General features: G+C 39.7%; 1 protein-coding gene and 1 long non-coding RNA gene across 7 annotated transcripts in view; one reads left to right on the top strand and one right to left on the bottom strand.

Annotated features, from left to right (window-relative positions):
* The window catches only part of camta1a (calmodulin binding transcription activator 1a), a 412,799-nt gene extending 389,496 nt beyond the window's left edge, over nt 1–23,303 (top strand). For 3 of the 6 annotated variants that reach the window (XM_016675714.1, XM_016675715.1, XM_016675712.1), the window contains 12 exons: nt 13,231–13,430; nt 13,574–13,770; nt 13,866–13,944; nt 14,032–14,380; nt 15,206–15,681; nt 17,507–17,685; nt 18,874–19,117; nt 19,880–19,951; nt 20,045–20,065; nt 20,153–20,352; nt 20,633–20,707; nt 22,265–23,302. In XM_016675714.1, the coding sequence (XP_016531200.1) occupies nt 13,231–13,430; nt 13,574–13,770; nt 13,866–13,944; nt 14,032–14,380; nt 15,206–15,681; nt 17,507–17,685; nt 18,874–19,117; nt 19,880–19,951; nt 20,045–20,065; nt 20,153–20,352; nt 20,633–20,707; nt 22,265–22,532 (2,360 nt within the window). In that variant the 3' untranslated portion in view covers nt 22,533–23,302. The other 3 variants (XM_016675717.1, XM_016675713.1, XM_016675716.1) reach the window with 2 other exon arrangements.
* LOC107837175 (uncharacterized) lies at nt 641–4,312 on the bottom strand. Its single transcript, XR_001663174.1, has 2 exons — nt 2,483–4,312; nt 641–2,014 (listed from the first exon to the last, which is right to left on the bottom strand). It is a non-coding gene; the product is annotated as an uncharacterized LOC107837175 (long non-coding RNA).
* Nucleotides 23,304–23,359: the final 56 nt, after the last annotated feature.

Genomic DNA, 23,359 nt, shown 5'->3' with positions numbered 1-23,359 from the left:
TGTTGCGGAGCGCGACTCTTGACGGAAACCCACAAAGCGGGAAATAGGGCGTCTGTTTACCGGCTGCACGTGCGCACAACGTTTTCCTCGCGGCGGTATTTGTCATTTTACTGCAGGCTGGGGGTCGCAGCGACTACTAGAAACACGAGGAGAGCGTGCATGTGCGCGAGGTGAAACAAAGTGAAGAGGAGAGCAGGAGGAGGAGGAGGAGTGGGCTATTAGAGGAGGAAGAGCATGAGCGGTCTTCCTCTCCTTCTTTCTGCACGCCGCTCTTTTCCTTCACTTTGTTCTATTGTTGACGAGTGATCTGTTGAGAGTCAGACTCAGTCTACACCAAGGACATATATGCTGTTTTTTTCTGTTGTTTTTCTTCTACGTGTGGCAGCATGCTTTAGAGTGGCAGGTTTGAAAGAAACGCAGCCCTGCTTGGACTTCTCTGGGTCAGGATGCCAGTGAATGACACCTGCATTTCCAAACAGACAAAGGGGCTGTGTTTTTGGCATTAAGGTGGACTCTTCCAATGGAAAATAAAATAGAAGGTTAGAAGTGTTGAGCTCAACCTTATAACTGTGGTGCTGTGCTGTCTTGTGATTGTGTTGTCTTTGGGTTGCCTATTGTGTGTGCCACAAGTTCCACGTTTTTTTCCTTCTTCTCGTTGAGCGCCGCATGCAGAGTTATTCTGTTTTACTGTATTCCTGTAGTGGCAGTGCTGTAGCGGAGTTGTTTTGGCCACATGCTTACCAACTGTTTCATGCGTCAAAGCGCTCAGACTAAGCAACTCCTGACTCACGACTTGCGCTTCGTGCGTTTTAGGGCGACCTCCGAAACTTAAAAAAAAAAAAAAAAAACATTCTTGGTCTTCTTTTAAAGTTATGCTTCAGGGTGGATATTTTCCAAATACTTATTTCTCCGGGTGTTTTTATCTGGATGGTGTTAACCAAAGGGTCAGCGTGACCCAGGTGCAGTTTCACGTGTTGTTGTGCCCTATAGCGCAATGAAGGCTTGTCGCATCCATAAGCTGAGTTTATCTGGGCCATGTGTGTGGCTGCTGAGATTCTCCACAGCTCAGACCGTTTTTAGCACCACACAGCCGCGAGCAGAGACTTTTACAGCTTTAGCTCCGTAGTTTCTGCTTGCCAGACTTTTCCAAACTATTTAAATGAAGAATCTTCTTGTGCATTACCTACCTGTTGCTCATGTGTGATGTTTACCAGTAACGCTGCAGTAAACTACATGCATTTACTGCACTGTTGCCCGAAAGCCAGCAACAAAAAGGCTGCACAGTTTTGTTTATTTCTCATGCATGATAATAGTATCAGGAGTCGACCATCCTTTGCCTCTGCTTTGAGCAAAATCAGTTTCTGGTTATGAAAGAAAACATTTGAGGACAGAAGACTTTGGAGGTGGCAGAAATGTTGTTTAAAGCACAGCTCTGGAAAACGTGTAAAGACTACAACAAATTATTTAGCTTAATTTATATATTTTTATTTTATTCAATAAACTATTAATAAAAACTAATAAACTCATTCCTACCAAATAGAAATCCAGTTTCTGGCATTTATTTACAAAAAACAAAAAAGTGTTTTCAGACCTCAAATATTGCTAAAAAAAACCTATTATATTCACTTTTAAAACACAACACTGATGTTTAAGCTAAGTAAGAGTTTAAAAATAAATTTTAGATGGAGTAACATGAGTCTTGGCAGACTTTTACAATGCTCTTGGGTTCAGATGATCAGTGTTGCAATTGAACAAAAACCTTAGAATATAAAGTCATTCGTGTGGAGATGCCAATGGCAAAAAATTGCATCGGTCTTATTTTTTCCAGAGCTGCCTGGTTCACCAGGTCTGTTAAGTTTTTTTTATGAAGGATTGCAACGTGGGGCTTTTATGACCGAACCTAACCGCTGTAGTAGTAGTTCATGTAACAGCTCCTCTGGTTTTACTTGTCTTGACAGGAGTAATCACAGTTGTAGATCCGCTAACGGCAGCAATATCATGGGAATTTTTCCATCTGTAGGTGATAGAGCAGAGGAGCAGGAGCACCATGATTCGTATTGAACTTTGCATTAAGGTGCTATAGAAATAAAGTGCTCTGTGCCACTTCATATGTGCCCAGTAACCCTGAATCATCCAAGTCTAGATAGTCTTTTTACTGTAACTGACTTCTCTCATGCATATAAGTTGCCTGCTGGGTTTTCTTTCTTAGAAATAGAGAAAAACAATTTTTTCGTAGATATTCTGTTATTTATTGTGGAAGTATAGTAGTGTAGCATCACTACAACAAATTGTAGTTGTTTACCTTTTCTATGTCGTGCCCTCAGATGACTTTTGTTGTAAGCTAGCGCTGCATAGATGAACAGAAGTGAGTTTAAATCATGCGTAAGGCTTGTGTGAAGATTATTACTCTGGATTTTGTTGCCATAATTCTGTGTGTGCTTTTGAGGATATGCGTGTGTAATCTAAAATGTGATTTACTCACTCCATATCCATGAGGTTCCAGTTGTCTCTCCTTTCTAGCTATAAGTTTTGTTTTGAAGTTTAGTTTGTCATTTGTACTTTTATTTCAAGAAGAGGTTCTAAAGTCAGATTTCCCAAAGACAAATTGTATAGTTTCAAAATTACATTGACGCCTTCACGATTTCTTGTTTGTTTGCTGTTGTAACATAAGAATGAAAGTTAAACTTGAATTTACAATGATTTGTTGAAAAAAAATTAAGACGGAGGCTTATTAAACATATGGGGCTTCATTTAGCCAGCAGTGTGTCGCCCCTTGAGCTCTCTCTCTATTTATTGAGGCATTTCATTTTTAAAATAATTTCTGCTCTCATCTAACCTCGCTCTGTCTGCGGTTGCATAATTCAAGCTTATGCCATTTGTTTGCATAAACAGGAACCTAAATGAAATGCACTTGTTACTGAACATCTGGAAAATACAGCTTGTCCTGTTTCTAAGACAAAAAGCCAATACAATTACTCCATTAGTATAAAAGCAGATGACAGTAAATCCCCTGGGTCTCCTCTCTTGGCATTTTACTTTCAGTGTGACACACCGAATCTGTTGTGTCCAGGCTGCACTCATATTGACTTATATAATTGGATAAATGCTAGCAGAAGAGGATGAGATGTCTTGAACACCTCTGACCTTTGTTAGAGATTATTATAATATCTGGCTAAACTGGTGACAAATATAATGCAGCATATAAGCCGTGCAACAAATATAATAATTCACCAACTTCTTGTTTTTTTTTTCATATGTGGCTTCTTTATGTTTTTATGCACCAGAAGTGAGGCTAAATCGCTGTTTCTCTCTTAAAATGCTGTATTCATCACAAACTTAAGTGTTGTATTTAAAGGTTTTCTGTTAGGTAAACCTTATGGTTCATATGTGGCAACTCTACACAAATATTGTGAAGGAGAAAGAAAAGGGACTATTGTTTTCCCTTTTTTATATAAAAATCTTTAAATCATGGCTTACAAACTGTATTCCAGCCCTCTGAATGAAAACTTTGCAGACTCAACTTTTGCTGTACTTGAAGATGTTTTGGGTTGTGTCTCTACCAGCTTCCTGCCTCTAGAAAGTGAAAACTTTGTCCATTTTTCTTTAGCCAAGCTCAATCTGATTGGATACACAGCATATGTGAACATCAGTTCTCAACTTTTGCTTCAGATTTTCAGTTTGATTTATATCTGGACTTTGACTGGGCCGTTCAAACAGATGAATGTGATTTAAATGAGTTTAGTGTTGTCAGTGCTTTGCATTGTGGTTTTAAGTGAAGCTCCTCGTCAGTTTTAAGTCAGTGGCATCTTCTGACAGGTTTTCATCCAGGATTGCTCTCTGGTTATTGCCATTTATCTTCCTGCTAATTCTGACCAGCTCCACAGCATAATACTGCCACCACTTTTTGATAGGTATTTTCCTCGAACCTTCATTAAAAGAACCACAGACAACGTATGTGAATTTTATGACCAAGCTTTTGCAAAAGGAGAAGTCTCAGCAAACTGCTCCTCCGAGCCGTTCACTGAGCGTTCTGAAGACCTTTGGTTACAGCTTGTCTTTTATTATCAAGCAAAAACAGGGAGGTTAGGTAAGGAAGACAGCAGAGACAAAAAATACTACTGCACACAGACAGTTTCTAAAATAGGGAGTATCCCGGTTGATAAGGAGGCACCTGTGGAAAGTAATTTAAGGTCTGGGAAACACAGAGATAACTGTTTCACAGGAAGACGAACAGGCAGATGTGACCTCCAGGTCAGTTTATACACACATAAGGAAGAGAACACTTTAAACTGAAAATCACAATAATACTGAATGTTAATTAACTATTGATTAACATTAGACTGAATATGAACTAAAGTAATAACAAAATGATAATACCAAAAAATCTCTAACACTTTTCATGGTGAGTTCAGGGTGAAATTGTTAAGGCTCATTCAATAAACTATAATATTATTGAAAATAAATATTTATGCTAGTAACTCAATTCACAACGTGAAACACATTCAAATAATCAACTCATATTTTAAAGCCTTTATTTGTGTTAATAAGGAAGATTTTCCACCTGAATATAATGAAAACACAACATTTAAACTACAATATCTCATCAAACTAATAATTTAAGTTTTAATACAGAAATTTGGGTTTATTGAAATTCATGTTTGCTGTTTTCATGAGGTACTTTTAATCTGACAAATGAGCCTCTTTACAACACATATTCTAATTATTTGAATATGACTGCTTTATGTGTGCCAGAAACTATTTTAAATGTTTGTTTTAGGGCTCAAATTACCAGAGCTCCTTCTTCCACACGTTTCCTGTGTTCGCAACATGGCTTGTGGAAAACAGGAAACAGGACTTCTTATGGGTTTCTTTCAATAAGGACTTTATTCCTGCAAGATTTTCATAAATACCACATTGTTCTGGCCTAACTGGAAAAAGTTGGGCCAGAAAATTTGGGAGCACTAAGTCTCCTCCAGATTTACTACAGATCTCTGCTGCCTCTCTAATTTATCAATGCAGAGCTCCTTTGGCTTGTAGTTTAGCCATATTCTTTCCATTTTTGAATTGTGGATTTAATAGCGCTCATTAAGATGTTTAAAGTTTATCTGTTTACCTCTGACCTGCCTGATGTGTTCCTTTGTCTTGTTGGTGCTAATTTATTCTGACATGACCCATCTTAACTTATTATGTCACATCTAAATGCAAGTTTCCACTGGTTTTTATTTAGGGGTATTAAACTATCGAGTACTAAACTCAAATCCATGCCAATCTTTTAAGATTTTTATTTGTTGAAAAAACATATATTTAAAACCATTTTCCTTCCACTTCACAGGTATGTGCTGTTCTGTGATGGTGTATCTTAGGGGGGAGTTTATCCCCTGCGTATTTTAGATGTTTTCATCGTTGAAATCACTTGACCGAAATGAAAATTGAATGAGAATTGAACTACTTTTAATCAGGTTTTAAACTTGCTGGAACCAAGTTTCCGATTTTTGGGTAATAAGATTACAAATATGTAAAAGTTTCAGGGCTGCGACTCCATTTACAAGGGCAGAGAGATCTAAAACCACACCTTTAAGAATATTATTGCATTTGTCTGTCTCCAGACCTTGTAAAACATCAGATGAACGATCCGCTCAGGATGTGCCCTGCGTCCCGTCCCACCTCTGACCACGAGTTAAAGAAACTGAATAGCAGATGATTGGACAAATAGATTCTAAACAAATTATGGATATCTCAGTTACACGACATGCAGTCTTGATCTATGAGCAATTAAAATCTTACTCAATCACTGCTCTTAGAGGAACTTAAAGCGAGGATAGTATGTCTTTGATGCGCACACGGCCACGTCTTCCAGCTGCAAGGGCGGCTGACAGATGGGGTGGCCTCTTCCTCTCCATGGTCACAAATACTAGCCCCTGTCAATCAGCCCACACAAAGACCCAGAGGGAGGCCGGCCTCTGGTCCTTCCATAGGGTTTACATGTGAGGATGTACATAGCTGCAGGAGGATAATGAGGTTCAGTTCTGAACTTGATTGGCATGAACATGACCAGAGGTTGGGATGTGAGGATTAAAGATGTTCCGTCATAGTCAATCAGAAATGAGCTCTTTCAGGATGAAAGATGACAGCCTTTCTTCAATAACAAACCCAAAGTATGGCAAGCGGAAACGCAATTTATTCCAAAGTCAGATTGATGTGGTTGTTTGTCGAGGATTTTGTTCTGTGCTGTGTATTGACATAATGTGGTAAAGACTTGTTAATTTCAGTGATTTACTGCTGAAATGGTACAATAGTAAGGTCCATAAATCTGTGCTTAGACTCTCCAGCTCCACTCCAGCAGTTGTAGTTCACTCCGGTAATAGTTCTCCTGCTCTCATCCTTGACATTTCTAAGTAGGGCCAGCTAAATTCTCCATCCTGCTTCACTAGCAGACCCTGTCTTGTCATGCACTGTAATTCCTGCCCTTTTCTATTTTTCCCTATTCCTCTTCATGAACCTCTTCTTGTCTCTTGTCCTGTTCTCTTTTCCTTTCATCCTGGTGTTAGGTTTACTCTCGCTCTTCCCCTGCTGTCTTTTTTCTTCCTGTGGCCCCTTTTGCTCTGACATCAAGCTCTGCTGGGTCTTAATAAGCAGCGCTGTCCTTCATTCCCTTATCCCTGAGTATATCAACCTGTCTCATGAGAAGCTGCTGCCATGTCCTAGAGCTGTCATTGATCAGATACCGTAGACCACTGTGGATTATACCATAGGAAGTCCTCTGATCCTTGCTTCTCTCTCAGGGCTCCGGTGCCCTTTGACAGAACCTGGAGTTAAGAAAACAGCAGTCAAGTCTTGTCACAAATATAAAACCCCATAAAGAGCACCTTAAACTACAACATTTAGAAACTGATGAAAAAGATTTCCCTCAAATAAATTGTGACTTTCTCCAGTTTCTCCTCTTTTGCTATATTTGGTTGCAGGACAGGGTCACTCATACTGAGTTTCTGCTGAATGTTTCCTCCTGTTAAAATGGAGCCATTAGATATGAATTGGATCTGTTTGTCTTGTAAAGCGACTTCGGCTGAAATTTCCTGTCACTTGGTGCTGTGGAAACAAACAGAACTTAACCAAAAATTTTATAGAATGTAATTTAGAAACAGATCTACATTTGTTGCTCATTGATAGTTTTACTATTCTGATAAGGGCGGATTTAAAGTGTCCTGATAACGTTACCAAATGACTCCGTCTCAAATCCTACCTCAATTTTACACCCCTGTTAATTGTTTTTACCCCCTAGCAAGTCATTTTGGGTCAGTTTATTTCTATTTAGGTACTGTTAAAAATCATTAAGATGCTAATTTTATGTAATATTTTTTTGTAAATATTAAACCAGTTCCAGCAGCTCTCTGTTTAGGCCATGTGATTATGATCCTGTGATCAAATCAGAATAAGCGAGTGAACTCCTGCTGGGAGATTTATCAGTCACATCAGTTCATTTCCTTTTTCTAGACTTTGAGTAAACATAATTTTTTTATAGCTCACTTTTGATGTTTTGCTCAAGAATCATTTCCCATTGTTTACAGATTATGTAATTCTTGGGTAAAAGGCTGGTTTGAAATGTATTTATTTAAGGATATGTATCTCCCCTGGGTAAAAATAAGCAGGTAATTTACAGACACTTTGCATTCTTTTATCCCAGTGCAAATAATTTTTCCTTACTGGTCTGTAAAGCTAAGGGTAATTTGAGTTATATCATAATTTCTGTGGTTTCCCCATTTAACTTGCTTAGTTTTGTTTAGTGAAGCTGCTTCTGTACAGTTCGAACTGCAAAAACACAAAATCTTACCAAATATTTTTGATCGAGTTTCTAGAGCAAAGATCTGACCACATTTGAAATAAGACAAACCTAGCTAACTTTTCAGACAGATATAGAAGCTTGATTTAAATCAATAAGTCCTTAATATTGATTTAAAAAATGTACTACTTCCACTGGAAAATTATTTCACTTCAAATGAAATAATCTGGTACCAATGTTTAGTGATTTTTGAATCGATAATTTACTTACTTAAAACGAACTTCTGTATCTTCCTGAAAAGTTACTTAAAGTTAGTTTTGTCGTATTTCAAGTGCACTAAAATATTTGCAGTAGATACTAGACCAAACATCTAGGGAGATTTGCAATACTACAATTTAAATCTGACAATCAGAGCATGAACTCACTGCAGCTCAGACTCAGGAAGCTGAAATTGTTAAATTAGCAGTGTTTAAGTTATTAGATGTTATTAACATAAAAATCAAACAAAAGATCTTGTTAAACGGGTTTTAGCTTGTAGATTTCTGAATTGATGCTGTGTGATTTCCAGAGCCCTGGGGGCCCAAAGCCTTGCAGGCGCCCCCAAGCAGCCCCATTTTCCCTTTGCTGGATTTTTATGTTTTTGATCTTTGAGATCAATCCAGATTGCCTCAAGGAAATAAACCTATACATACATAGGAACGCATGCAAAGTATAATCGGGTCATCATTTACGATTTCATATTCACTTACCCAGAAAAATATTTCCAATCTTAGCTGTGGTTGCAGTTTTGATTACATTAATTTTCAGTAAATTATGTTTTTGCATAACTTGCAGTTGAATGAGACAGATTGTAATGTTTGGGATTTAATTCAGTGAAGTAGTGAGGTGATTTCTATTTTAATGCAATGTTAAAAAGAAATATGAGTAAATGTTGGTCTGGTTATGGTAGGAGATTATGGCATTCCTGTCCAAAGCATGAGAATATATCTCCACATTCATCTACAGAAAGTTTATTAAAAAAACCCACTAACTTTACATTCAACTTGACTGAAAAAGCACACTTTAAATTTCTTACAGTGAGTTTTTAGCTAATTTTTTGCAGGCAGGGCTGTTTTAAAACACCTTGTCAAAATCTGGTCGTAATGTGTGACAATGACCACGTCTGCAACCGTGCACTGTCACAAGGGAGTAAACCGGAGAGGGGGAGGGCCCTCATGGCGTCACAGTGTTGTTACAGTACCGTTTGGCTGTTCACCTTCCCTGTCTCCTCCCACTCGTCTCTACCCCCATCCTCCCTCTGCAGTGGACGTGCATCGCATTTGGAGCAGCAGGCAGCAGGTGGAGATGACATCATCTGCACTGCAGCACACTGCAGCACTGGGTCTGAACAAAGACATGTCAGCCTACTGCTAACTATCCCCGACTCTTTCCCTCCATCTCTGCATTTGTATCTCTTCCCACCGATTAGGCGAAAGCAAAATGAGAGCACAACCTTGTATGAAGGCATGTGCCTCAACCTTTTGACTCCTCTCTCAACTCCTGCACTCAGACCAGAGTAGGCTGGCAGCTCCTCACCTCCCTACCGTCCACAAGCCAATATGTTGATGGGCAAAGATAAATACAGCCTAATGGGAAGCTGTACAAACACTCTGAGCAGTTTGCTGTTTATTATGAAAATGACGTGCTGATCTGACAGGATGCTCACCTAGGCAGTGTACAGCACACAGAGGAATTAAAGGCAGGGGCCTCATTGTTGTTCTTTCAGCCCATTTTTCACAGTGCAGCATACTGTCACAGAGAGCAGCAATTTATCAGCCAGTGGCATTATGTTTTTTTTTTCCCCGATGATAGAAGCTACTTGACCTCCTTTACTGTGTCTCACTGTGACATTAACTCTCTGTGGAGCCGTTAGCTGGGGGTGCCAAGATACCATAAAGCGCAAATGTCAGCGGGTCATGCTGTGAAGGCTCCCCACCTCGAGTCATCGGGTCCCTAATGCATCAGCGCTGGGGAAAAAGGGCATGCAGGAAAAGATTTCTAAATTAAATTTTTATTGTTTGTCTATCAACATTTTTGTCTTGCATACTGGGTCCTTCTCCTCCCCTTCATCAATAAGCCAATAGCACACAGGCAGGGCATACACACACAGCCATGCTCTTGTCGCCTAGTTACCACTCGGCAGCAGGTTGCCACAGAAACGGCCTCATAGCAGCTAAATGGGGAATGCTAATGCAGTCTTCTATACTCCCTGCTGCAGTGGGCTCTCTGTGCCCATCCCAATCCACTGTCTGTACATGGCATACCTTAAGAGTGTGTACATGCACTCTGATGCTCATAAAGTGCCCATTTTTTTTGTTTTGTGCAACCGGACCACCTGTGAGCTGCAATTTTTTCTATTTATTCCCAACCGGCTTACAGATTAGCAGGACACTAAGTGAACTGCTAAACAACACAAATGTAAAGTGCTGTTTAGCAGAAAACTAGAAATGTACCCATTTTTGAAGTGGCAACATGCCCTGCACCTGCTAGAACCTTCTGTATTGTTTATGAGTATCCAAACTTTTGTCTTTATAAAGCATATTCCATTTAAACGTTCTATTAGTGGGATAGTTTGATAACTTTGCTGGTGAAAGATCTGAGCTAAAAGTCCGGTCTACTAAGACAAATTAAGTCTCAAACTCTTTAGCAAAGATCATGAAGTTTGCTACACAATGTTGTATAGAAGTTAAAGTAGAAATGTCATTTTGTAATTTTAAACTGCTGACATACTGTTTCCATCTTAACATGTTTGATGTCAATGACAATAATGTAAAAAGCACTTTACGGTACTTTACATACGCTATGACATCACTTTCTCATTCTGGGATATTTTTTATCTGTAGGAATCAACTGAACATCTTTTATGACTGCCCCCAAGTGGTCAGATACTGTCATTAGTTATTAGCTGAAATAATCAGAAAGTAGGTCAGGCTAGCATGTCTTCAAGCATTTAGCATGCAGGGGTGAGTGAATTTGTATTTGTGCAGATTAGCCTGAAATGTTGTATGTTAATGTGTTAGTTGCTGCAACATTGCAGTATAATTTATTTAAATCTTTAAGCAGCGATGTATATGTGGTGAATATATTTTGTTTCATTCAGTTGGAGGAAGAGTAAAGATTATAAGATTACAATAATGAATATACATAATTTAAGACTTACTTATGGAATTCAGTTTTCTTTTTAGTCTTGACTAAAATCCCTTTAATTCATTGGACCCAAATGATTTTTAATCTTAGCCACCAATCAAAGGCATAATTATGTGAAACAACCGTTTAAGGGGATGCTGTGTAAGGAGGCCATGGTAGTGCTGGGAGGCTGAAATCCAGTTTGAAGCTACACCCAGCCAGCATGCCTAGGTGGGACCCATGTGGGCAAAAGGAGGGCTGATATATGGGTCCCGTATGGGTTTGTCCACGGACAAACCCATATGGGACCCATATATCAGCCCTCCTTTCCCCCACATGGGTCCCACCTAGGCATGCTGGCTGAAAGGTATACCCGAGGAGAATATACAGCCAAGAAGGCTTAAAAGGTTTTGTAAAGGCTGATGAAAAATGACAACGTAGTCAATGACGGGGGAATCTAGGTAGAACATTAGTTCTTAAAATCTCTCACTTTTATATGGAATCAATATATGATCAGATTTCTTGACAAGTTCTTGTAAATTTTGTTGTATTATAAAAAATATAGTTTTTTGTTGCGCAGATGTCAGATCTGTGGCAGTCGAACCACTCTCATTGCCACAGACCTCTAGTAAAATTCAATTCTTGTCATCAAATGCGCCTCCATCCATCTTGATGTGGGAAAAGGTTGTTTTTTCAAGGACCTGAGATAGCTGTATAGGTTTTGATTTATGTTGTCCTGTCAGCTTCTTAATCTCTTTTCCAAACAGGTGCAAGGAACAGGGCCATAATGGGTTGTATCTAATCAGCTGGAAAAGACCTTCAGTAGAATGGTATCTCTAGAGTCTTGTCTGAAGTGGGCTGTCTTTCAGATTTTGTGCGTGCCCTGGAGCTTAACAGCTCTGTGAAAGAGGTGTAATGTAGAAAGTCATTTCCAATTGACTGATGGGATGTCAAGTGTGACTAACTTTGGTCAAATTTTTTTAACGTTCAGAAAGTAATCGGTTGTGTAATCTATCTTCTTCTATTCTTTTTTTTTTCCTTAAGTGATTTTTCCCATTTATGCAAAAACCAAGGAGATTTCTCAGTACTTCTCAGTATTTCAATATTATTTAGAGTCAACACTGATATATTCTGTATTTCTTATATATATAATTAACAGAGCCAGTAATGAATTAAATTAAACTTTAAAAGTAATTGTTAATCAAAGGTCTAATGTCATCTGAATCCATCAAGCAAATGTAACAGCATAATAAATAAGAACAATGACAAACAATGCTTATTCCACCCTGCAATTATAGATTAAATGGGGAAGTTTTAAAACTAGGAATTAAATGTTCAAAATATTTTTATCTAATTAAAAAAATCTTTATAAAATTTAATAAAAAGGCATTTAGAGTTCAACACAATAACTGGTGTATGTTAGGGCTGGCCAATATGACTGAAAAACGATTCACAATATAAACATTTTATTTTAGTTAATATTGATAATTATTTGTTAGATTCTGGTTTAAAGTCCGCAGTTTCCTCTCAAGCTGCTGTACTCATTTTCCTCTTTCAATCAATGCTATTTTTAATTCTTTTAAGCAAGCTATGAGGCACAGTGGCAAAAACTGAAACTGTTGCTGCTCAAGTTACTCAACAAGTTGTTGCTAGGAAACCAGAGAGTGAGTGAGTTGCTAGGTGACCAGAGAGTGAGTGAGTTGCTAGGTAACCAGAGTGAGTGAGTTAGCTGAACATTCTATCGGATGTACTTTCTGTTGATATTGATCACATGTCATTGTGATACTATTGTCATTGATTTATTATCCATCCCTTGTGATTAATAGTAAATATTCTGATTTTTCACATTTAGAAAAACTTGGAAATTCATCTGTTTTTATTTTTTTATTTTTTTTTATAAAGCCGTTGTACATGAAAGATCAACTCTTTCATGTACATGGGCTCTCTATCTTTTAAAGTTTCTCATTGATAGTTTTTTTCATTTTCACTGGACAGGTTATTTATTAAATTATTATTATTGTATAGTAGGTTAATCAACTTTGCTTCCTCTGTAAAATGGAGTTGGAGTTGGAGTTGGAGTTGGAGCTCCTACATGGATGATTGTAAGCCTCCTGTTGTCACTGTGACATCCCCAGAACTCTTCAAAGCACCATATTGGTGCAGCTTGTGGTGCATACTTGCGTTGTCAGGATTAAGGCCTCTTTGTGCTGGAATGAGCAAACTGACATTTTTGTTTCCTCACAGCTGATGCTGACGCATTCTTCTTCTGTCTCCCACTTTCTGCCCAGATAACCAGTTCAGAATGTCAATCCTGGAGCGCTTGGAGCAGATGGAGAGGAGGATGGCGGAGATGGCCAGCCACCAGCAGACAAGCAGTGCTGGGAGTGGCGGCGCTGGAGGAGGAGCAGGAGGAGGAGGTGGAGGAGGGGGAGGAGTAGGAGGAGGAGGCGGAGGAGGAGCCGGAGGAGGGAACAACAGTCAGTCACAGGTAAAAAGCCTCATCATGCTGGACGATTATCGTTGCACGTGGCAGAACCCAGCACGCTCATTAAACTTTTCTATCACTTATTGATACAAATACTGCATGAAACAAAATATTTTTTTAACAGCAGTTTGTGTTTTGTTTTTGAGTGTGCATCTGGCCAGACGCAGGCCAGCAGCTCCTTTGAGAGCCGTGTTGTAGTGGTCTGTGAGAAGATGATGAGCAGAGCTTGCTGGGCCAAGTCCAAACATTTAATCCACTCCAAGACCTTCAGAGGGATGACACTCCTTCACCTGGCTGCTGGCCAGGGCTACGCCACCCTCATTCAGACTCTCATCAAATGGCGGTGAGAATGAAATTATCCAGCATGCTCTGTAACCGCCACTGTAATTCATCATGACAGTGCACCACAACAAACATCATTTTCTCTCTCTTATGCAGCACTAAGCATGCTGATAGTATTGACTTGGAGCTGGAAGTGGACCCTCTAAATGTTGATCACTTTTCCTGCACGCCTCTGGTGAGTACCAAAGCTCTCCCTTTGAGGAAAAAGTCTGCAACTTTTCTGACTTGTTTGCTGCTGCTCTTTTGTCTGTTTACAATCCAGATGTGGGCGTGTGCGCTTGGTCATCTGGAGGCAGCAGTCGTCCTGTATAAATGGGACCGGCGGGCCCTTGCCATCCCAGACTCCTTGGGCCGCCTGCCCCTGTCAATTGCTCGCTCTCGTGGCCACACCAAGCTGGCTGAGTGTCTGGAGCAACTGCAGAGGGAAGAGCAGCAGCCGCCCGCCTCTCTACCGCCAACGACTCGCATGTCTTTCTCCCCAGCCCCCGATGCACCCACCTCCGACAGCTGGATGGTCAGCTGGGCAAATGACAGCATAGTAGCACCTGGCAGCAAGAAGGGAGGTCCTGCTCACACAATAACCACACCCAGCACCACCAGCCCCAACCCAGGTTAGTCTGTTTACAGAAAGATGTGCGCTACCTGAAGTGCTAACCTTTTTTCAGTTTTGCCACGTGACAGTGACAAACTTCAATTTGTTTCATTGGAATTTTATTTAATGGACCGAGACATGATTGTGGACTGAAAACAAAATGATTTATGGTTCATGCACTTTGTTTTAAATAAAAATGTAAAAGGTGTGATGTTTACTCTGACACCCAAATCAAAAACCAGTACATCCGACTAGCTGTGAAGGTCACATACACTGCAAAACCACATTTTACAGACTTTTTATCTAGTTTCTCTTTCAGATACCTCAGTATACTAAGATGCTTAATAAGACAAAACAAATTTACTACTAGACTTTTGAAAATATATAGGAACTCTCTTAAAGTCAGTAATTCTTGAATATTGACAAAAAATACTAGTTCCTCTGGGAGATTTTTATTTTTTTCATTTAACATTTTTAAGTGAAAAGAGCTGCCAGTGGAGCTAGTACTTTTTATCAATATTTAATAATGGACTTCAAACAGATTCCTATATCTTGCTGAAAAGCTGCTTGTAAGTTCATTTTGTCTTCATTCAACTGTACTAAGTTGCTTCTATTAAAAAGGTGAAGAGAGTTAAATACAGAGCAAATCCATGAAGAAAATCTGAAATCTGAGCCTGAAACACGCAGCCAGAGCTGCAATCAGCTGGTTTTGATCAGAGCACAATGAAGTCAGATGAAATCCAGTAGAGCACATTGACGTTTTGCAAGTCTGTAGTCTCGACTTAAAAGTGCCAATGGAGTCTTCAGCTAACAGTGTCACTTTATCTCGTTTTTTATTTTGCAGATTTAAGAAGGCCAAGATCAGAACCTTCTAACTGCTACAGCAGCGAGGGCCAGAGAGATCTCCCATTGGCTAAAAAACATAAACCCAACCCGGAATTATTTCATAATCGACCCGACAAGCCCATGTCTGTTCCTCTGAGCCTGGAGCAGCAGCAGCTCCACAAACTGTCCTCCAGCACCAAGAGCATGTCTGCGGAGGGCCTGAGCGCTGACAAAAGTCTACCAACAGGAGGCAGCACCGGGACAACCAGGTGGAGCTCCAGAGAGAGTTTCTCCCACAGCAGCATGGGGAAGAAAGCGCTGGGCATCAGTGGAGGCAGCAGCTTAGGAAAAGAGAAGCTGGTCAACCGACTGCGGCAGCGGGAGCAGCTGGGCATGCTGGTTATGGCGGACAGAGAAATGGCAGATTCAGAACTGCTGTCGTATCGAGAGGATCTGGAGAACCAGGACTGTCTCACGCAGATGGATGACCTGCAGGTGAGCAGAAAAGAGTGAAAAAGCCATCTTGGTGTGTGAACTCCATCTATAGTGCAGCAGAAGGATAAATTTAATAGATGAACCTACATCTGGACAACTTTATTTCAGATATGATGTGCAGCCTTGTACAGTAACTGTGACAACACTTACAGTAGACTGCAAAGACAAAACAAAAAAATATCAGATATATTAAGATATTTACACTACAAACTAGATCAGAAATACTTGGTAAGATTTTGTGTTTTTGTAGCGTCTGGGCTGTATTTATTGGCAAGCCTGATAAAGAGAAGGAGAAAGAAATGCAATCTTAATCTATCGCTAAAATCTATATTTTAATTTTATAACTCAAAAAAGCATGTTAAGAAATAGTTTTTAACCAAGGCATTGGTGGCACACTGACAATTATTTGGCAGTATTCCAAATACTGGTCAACCGACTGGTCAACCAACCCAGGTTTGGCCAGACAAACAGGACGAAGTCTTAATTTTTATCCATTCTTATTAGCACAATCTCTCTAAATAGTCCAGAGTCACTGCTTCTCTCTTCAGATCTCCATTCTTTGTCCTTTGGAAGGACATACTGATGACCTATTCTCAATTTTCTGTCCACCAGACTTTTGTTAAAACTCTCTGGTTATTTTTAAGGACTTTATGATACAATGCCCTCATGCCTCATAAATTATGAGGCATGATCTTCTTTTCCACATTTTCATCCCTTGTTCCACCCCAAATCCTGCTGATGCAAACTCTGAATATAGGACTAAAAGGCTTTTTCCTGACATGCCTCCCAAATAACCAACAGCTTGACAAGTAAATGTTGTCTGATATTTATTATGGAAACCTTTTGACCTCCAGATGCCACACTATTTGCTTCAAGTCTCTAATTGTGAGCTTGGAGGAAATTGAAATGTTGATCACTCTGCATGGTGGCAAGATATATTTGAATCTTTGTCCAACTTTGTTGACCCCAACTTTGGCTTGATTAATAGAAAGTTCTACAATAACCCACAGTTTCTGGGTTGAATAGTTTTCTGTTGCTTGGTCTAGAACAAGAACTTGATTTGGACACTCTTTACGAAATAGCCAAGTATCATGAACTAATATGCTCATGTGTCCTTTCGAGTTAAAGTCACTGGGTGTTTGTGGTGTTATTTGCTATAAAATTTGAATAAAAGCAAAAGGCAAGATTGATAAAAGCGAAATATGTTGTCTTCTACCCAACACTGTCCATATTAAAAAGATTTAGTTAGCAAAAAGGCTCCAATTTAAAATAAAAAAAGTCCATCTACATTTACTGTCTCTGCTGTTGATCAAAATGTGTATTATTCAAACTAAATTCCTTCTATTTCTTCGAGTGGTACCAACATATTTGTTAATATTTAGTGAAAATGTGCAGACGTGAATTGATTTTCTGCAAAGCTTGTGTGCTATCAGACATAGGGTGCTGTATGCATGCACAATATTAGCACTTCCTGCATTTGGTAGGTAAAATACAACAAAGCAGCTTGGCACCCTGTCAGTGACCATCACTGCATAATAAACTCTACTTATTGATTGTCTTCAACAGCCAAGAAATCCTCAGACATCCATATCAGTCTAATTACTCCTCCAACAGATGAAGTGCTGGATTAAGTATTTCTAGCCTCTAGCAATTTCACTTTTATTACTATTATCTCCCGTCCTGTCATTAAAATCCCAAATTATTGTCTCAGTGCCAATAGCATTAAACAAGTATGCATAAGTAGCCTGCATGCAGATATTATAATGATGAAAATTTACCAGCTGGGTGCTGACATTAGTCATCTGTGTTTTTCTCAAAACAACAGGTAAACATGATGACTCTGGCAGAACAAATCATTGAAGCAACACCAGAAAGAATCAAAAGGGAGAACTTCAGCGCTGCGGACTCTGGGCCTTTAGACACATCGGCGGTCAGCACCACCATGAACTGGCTAGCCAGCTACCTGGGAGACGTAGAGCAGCTGCCAAGCATCATACACCTGCGGTAAGGAGGACCGTGGGAAAGGGGAGACACAGCGGGTCTCAACAGACTTCAAGCTGCTGTGATATATGCATAAAACAAGTTTTTTTTTATGTCTAAACATGAGATTTTGATTATTTTTTTCATATATATATTTATTTTTATATCTCAAAAACTCGCCATGGGTCTGTACTCTTTTAAATACAACATTTGATTTGTAGATGTCATAAGAAAACCAAAAGATATATTAAATAAAGTTTGCATATCTGAGTAAAAACTGAGATGTTGTTTCATTTGCTGAAATACAAAAAATGGAATATAAGAAAAAAAAGGCTTGTATTTCAAAACTCTTTTGAATGTCATCAAAAAACGTACTTTCTTTACAATTTTAAAGAAAAAAGGCACAATGTTGAAGTGAGAAACAAAAAGAAACACTTTTTTTGCCAAATCCATACAAGTATGGCTCTTGTGAAAAGGTTTTTGTCCCCCCTAGAGATTTCTTCTGTTTAAATATTTCAGATCATCCAACTTATTCTAATTTCAAAGACAAAATGTGTCAATTCAAAATGTATTTCCAAACCAATCTGCGACAAAGTAAACCTAAATTGTTACATTTAATTCAACCCCACTCCAGGTTTTTCAAAGTCAGTTTTTGTGGTTAAAATCTGGAGCATTAATATATTTCAGATCATCAAAAGCAAAAAAAGAAGCGATCTGGGTAACACTTCATTTGAAGGGGTGTGCATGACACTGTCATAGACATAACACCTGTTATGACAATGAAATAGTCTTTATGAATGTTTACAGCTGCTGTCATGAAGTGTCACCCAGTAAATAATGACACAGTTAATGCAAAGTTGCACTAAAAGTTGGATTAAAAGTCCATTAAAAGTGTAAACTGTGCATTTTTCTGTCAATAATGACCATTTTAATTCAAGTTAAAATTTGCATTAAGAGTCTACTTTGCATTAAAAGTGTCGTTTTTTTACAGAATGACACTTCATGGCAACAGTCATAAACATTCATGAGGACTCCTTCATATTCGTGTCAGTCTTATGCACACCACTTCAAATACAGTGTTTCCGAAATCTCTTTGTTTTTTCTGGTTTCATCTCATAATGTCAACGCACATTTATAGACAATAATATATAGAGAAAACTAAAATAGCTTAAAAGGGTAAATTAAAAAAGATCAATTGTGTTTTTTTGGTAGATCTCTGTACAATGAGCCACTGACACCATCACCTAACCCTAACCTGAGTCCTCGGGGGTCTCCGCTCAGAGAGGGCCCGTTGGAGCGGACCGCGGTTCCTTCCCCGTCCGACTGGAGTGAGTTCATCAACGCCTCCAACAGCAAAGTGGAGCGAGACCTGGCCCAGCTGACTCTGTCAGACCCAGAGCAGAGAGAGCTGTACGAGGCTGCCCGATTGGTCCAAACTGCCTTCCGCAAGTACAAGGTACAGTCCCGGTGTTCAGGCCCTGAAAGCTGTCTATGCTGTAGCCCAGACTCATAGAGCTACAGGCTGAGGATTGGTGTAACTGGGTGGATCTGTTTTTGGATTTTAGGGATGAAGGATTCCCTTTAATCTGGCTATGGATTGAAGTTCAGCATATGTAACGTGGCTTATTACCTATTTTGTCTTGTGTTGTACTGTTTCTAACCATGGTTTCAACTGATTGATTTCAGTCTCTATATTTGTCTAATTCTCTGTATGTCTATTTTTAACTGTATCTTAATATTAAGAGGAAACACAAATCTGTCCCTGTGGTTCCAGCATGGAAAAGGTGGCTTGAGCAGAGCATGGCCTTGCTTAGGGGAGCTGCACTGACCCCGTATCCCTGCATTACTTAGACACATTTATTAAGCAATGAGCTCCCACTTTGTCTTTGTCTTTTCTTTTCCCCTCGTTGCCCAGTCCCATTCCTGAACTCCCCACCTACCCATGAGATACTTTCAATAAGTCTTATTATCACAAACTGTTCACTGTCGTTCACAGTTGTCTTTAGCCCATCTGCCAGCTGATTCTGAGGTGACTCTCTGTTGGGCAGCAGCTCACTTCCTCCACTGTTTGACAGGTGGTCTGTCCACAAAGTGTGCTCTTTATCTGAGGCGGTCATGCGCTAACCATGACAACACCTCGGCAAGCTACACATATCCTTTGTGGCAGAAAGGAGCTCCTATTGTAACTTCTTACCTGTCCCACTCTACTTTCCGACAGGGGCGGCCTCTCCGGGAGCAACAGGAAGTAGCTGCCGCTGTTATACAACGTTGCTACAAGAAATACAAGCAGGTAGGCAACGAAAGCCACGAAATTGCATCCATGTTTGAATACGTTTAAAGAGCAAACATTCGAAACGCGTCTTTTCTTCCCCTCATTTACAAGCTAACATGGATAGCCCTAAAGGTAACTTGCTGGTCATATCCTAGCATGAAGCCACAGCACGACTTTCACCAAGCGACTCCTGACGTGTCGATGTGTTCTTCTCCTCAGTATGCACTTTATAAGAAGATGACGCAGGCCGCCATCCTTATCCAGAGTAAATTTCGCAGCTACCACGAACAGAAGAAGTTCCAGCAGAGCAGGAGGGCGGCTGTGCTCATTCAGCAATACTACCGCAGCTACAAGGAGTTTGGGAAGCTGAAGCCCCATCACCGTGGGGCTGCTGCCGCCCTGGTGCAGCACAAACTGAGGTAAACAGGGCGTATTCGCTCTGCCGTAGACTGCAGGATGCGGCAAGAACCACTTCATCTTGCTACATAATGATAAAGTGACAGTTAAATTATGAGGCTTGTCTGCAGGGCTGAAAAATGCTTAATGTCTCGAGTCATTTATCAACAAAATCATTAGCAAAAATAAGTTTGAGAGATGGTGTGTAATCTCTTTTTGCTTGTTAAATACGTTATGATTTGGATCTTCTCTTTTTTTCGCTGAGTGATAAAGTTAACTCAAAGTGTTTCTGCTGTTTCACAGAGGGAGTCTGCTCACGAAGAGGCAGGATCAGGCTGCCAGGAAGATCATGAGGTTCCTGCGACGCTGCCGCCACAGGTAGGTCCAAACGGCAACCCGAGCCAGCACTCTCAATAAAAGGGCTTTTCAAAAGTATTCAACCCTTTCATAACTTTTCAAGTTGCAACAATAAACTTTAATGTGTTTTATTGGGATTTTTTGTGTTACACTAAGTGTAGCTGTCTATAGTGGACATTTGTAGTCAACCCCCTTTTTCTCTGGCAACCCTAAATAAAGTCCACTTCAAATAAACTCGATGACTGAATCTTAGGGGGAATACAATAGTTCTGTGAAGGCCTAAGAAGTGGGTTACCAGTGACCAAATAATTGTGGAATTTGATATTTCGAATATAAATTTGCTTAAGGAAAGACACCAATTTTGAAAAAACTCTCGTTTAAAAGCTTTGGTGCAAGGATGAGTGTATCATAATCGATTTATTTCACAAAACTGCAATGGAAACATTATTTTATTTTATTTTTTATTTTTTTGCACCACACCAGTTACATGATCAACAACTGGATGTTGTCACTGGCTCAAACCACAAATATATTCATTCAGAAGATTACAGTGTGCCATGTTTTTAATGACTTATTGACCTGCGATTTTAATTGCATTTCTTATTTAAAGGAAACATCATATTTGTGACATTAGCGGAATATTGACAAAGTTCTGCACATATTTATAATGGAAACACAGCTAATGCTATTAAATGAGAAGCATCATGAAAAACCAAGCAATACTGAACAGACAATCACCTGAAAACGAAATCTTTCAAGACATGGCCGCAACTGACAGGCCACAAAAAGTCCAGCTTATAGTTTACAGCAAGCAACTTGAGGACACACCAAAATAAAACTAAATGGCCTTCATGCAAAACTTTATGTGACATGAAGCAGCCTAAAAAACTGTGATGGCTGCCACATCACGTTTCCTCAGCAGGGACAGAAAACCTGTTTTGAGGTGACAGGAATGTAGATGGAGCTGAATTCAGAACAATCAGGAGAAAAATTGTGTCTGTACAAAGGAACAGAGGCGTCACCTTCCAACAGGACGACGATACTGGACAAAACGTTTCCTTTACCGTCCATCCAGTTTGATGCTTCGTGTTAGCCTCTCGCATCAAGTCCCAATAAATACATTGACGTTTGTGGTTTTAACAGGTCAAACTGTGGAAAAGTTTGAAGGGATGTCAATCCTTTTGCAAGGCACTTCAAATAAACTTCTCCGTTTCTGCACAGACGTGTAGTTTCCATTTAAATAATCAATAAGCCACGATAAGAGTAACAGCAGCAAGTACACCCCTGTCTAATACCACTTAACTCTCAATCATTTCCCACCGTGGTGATATTGCACAGTGGTGTTCTTTCTTCCATTGTATGCTACTCTAACCAGATAATTTTGTCCATCTCTTTTTTTTCTTTTGCTTGGTGTGTTAGATTTATTTATTTATTTTTCATCTTCTTGAAAATAATAACTAGTTAGAGATACCCCCACCCCTAAGCTCCACCTTCCGCCCCCAGCCGCCCCCGCCCCTCCTTCACAGTGCCTACTGTGTGCTAATAGCTGTCTGGTATTGTTTTGCTGTTTATGCCAAGCCCCTTGATGGACCATAGACTGTTCAAGCGGGTGAGTGCAGCCTCAGCAACTCAGTTCGTGACTCCCTTCCTCTCTTTCTCTCTCTCTCTCTCTCTCTTCTTCATCTGTTTCTCTTCCCAAACCTCTCTTATGTTTTACTATCGCTCTTTAATAAAGCTCTTGTCGCCTTCTGAAGTTTTATCCATGGCGGTCTATCCCTTTTTCTCCTTCCTCATGTTCTCCTCTCTTCCCTCCCAGTCCTTCTCATTTTCCATCACTGTTGCTTGATGCCTGCTTGCATGAAGGCTGCTGACTGGAGCCACAGGTGGACTGAGACGCTCAGATTTAGATCAGAGCCTTCCTTAACTAACAAAATGCTTATGAATGACAATGTCACTGCAACACTTACCAGAGACTTTTCTGATTCTCCTTATTTCTCTTTCTCTTCTTGAAAATTGCACTTTTTTTCTTTCTTTCTTTTTTATTTCATTTAGCTTTCTGTGGTTTTGCAAATTGCCAGTTTTACAGTGCGGGAAGCTTTTTCTTAACTCTTTTATCCTGCTGCATGTCAAGTGGTGACGACTTTGGGTCTTGCTCTTCTACTTCTAGGCATGCTATGAACCTGCTGTTCCTCTAGTAGCTATCTCTCTGGCTGGCTGGCTGACTGACTGTATGCTCTATTTCAAGCCACTCGATAGACTGCGAGGGGAAACGTTATCCCTTCAATTTCTGCTTACTGGTCTCTGTGAAGCAGCTCTGTGGGACTCATAACTTTAAAAACAACTAGCTGTATTTTAAGGTTTCCTTTAATAAGAGAAAAGCTAACCTGATCTTAGAGCAATAGGTTCTTCTGCTAAATATAATGTTGTGGCACCAGTCCTCTTGTTGGGATCAGAGGATAAACAATATTTTGTGTTTCAATGATTTCACACACAAGATCCCAGTTTCTGTGTGACTTCTTCTGTATGTTGCAGCGCTTGCTTTCTGTACAGTAATCAAGCAGGATGAACTCCATCAAATTATACTGGGGGGATGTCTTTATACTCCACAAACATTCCTTGAATCAAAAACTACATACACACACACACACACACACACACACATATATATATATA

This window comes from Poecilia formosa, unplaced genomic scaffold, assembly GCF_000485575.1.
Source record: "Poecilia formosa unplaced genomic scaffold, Poecilia_formosa-5.1.2 Scaffold120, whole genome shotgun sequence".
Classification (NCBI taxonomy): domain Eukaryota; kingdom Metazoa; phylum Chordata; class Actinopteri; order Cyprinodontiformes; family Poeciliidae; genus Poecilia; species Poecilia formosa.
Note: the sequence above shows the minus strand (reverse complement) of the source record. Positions and strands in the feature narration are given on the sequence as shown.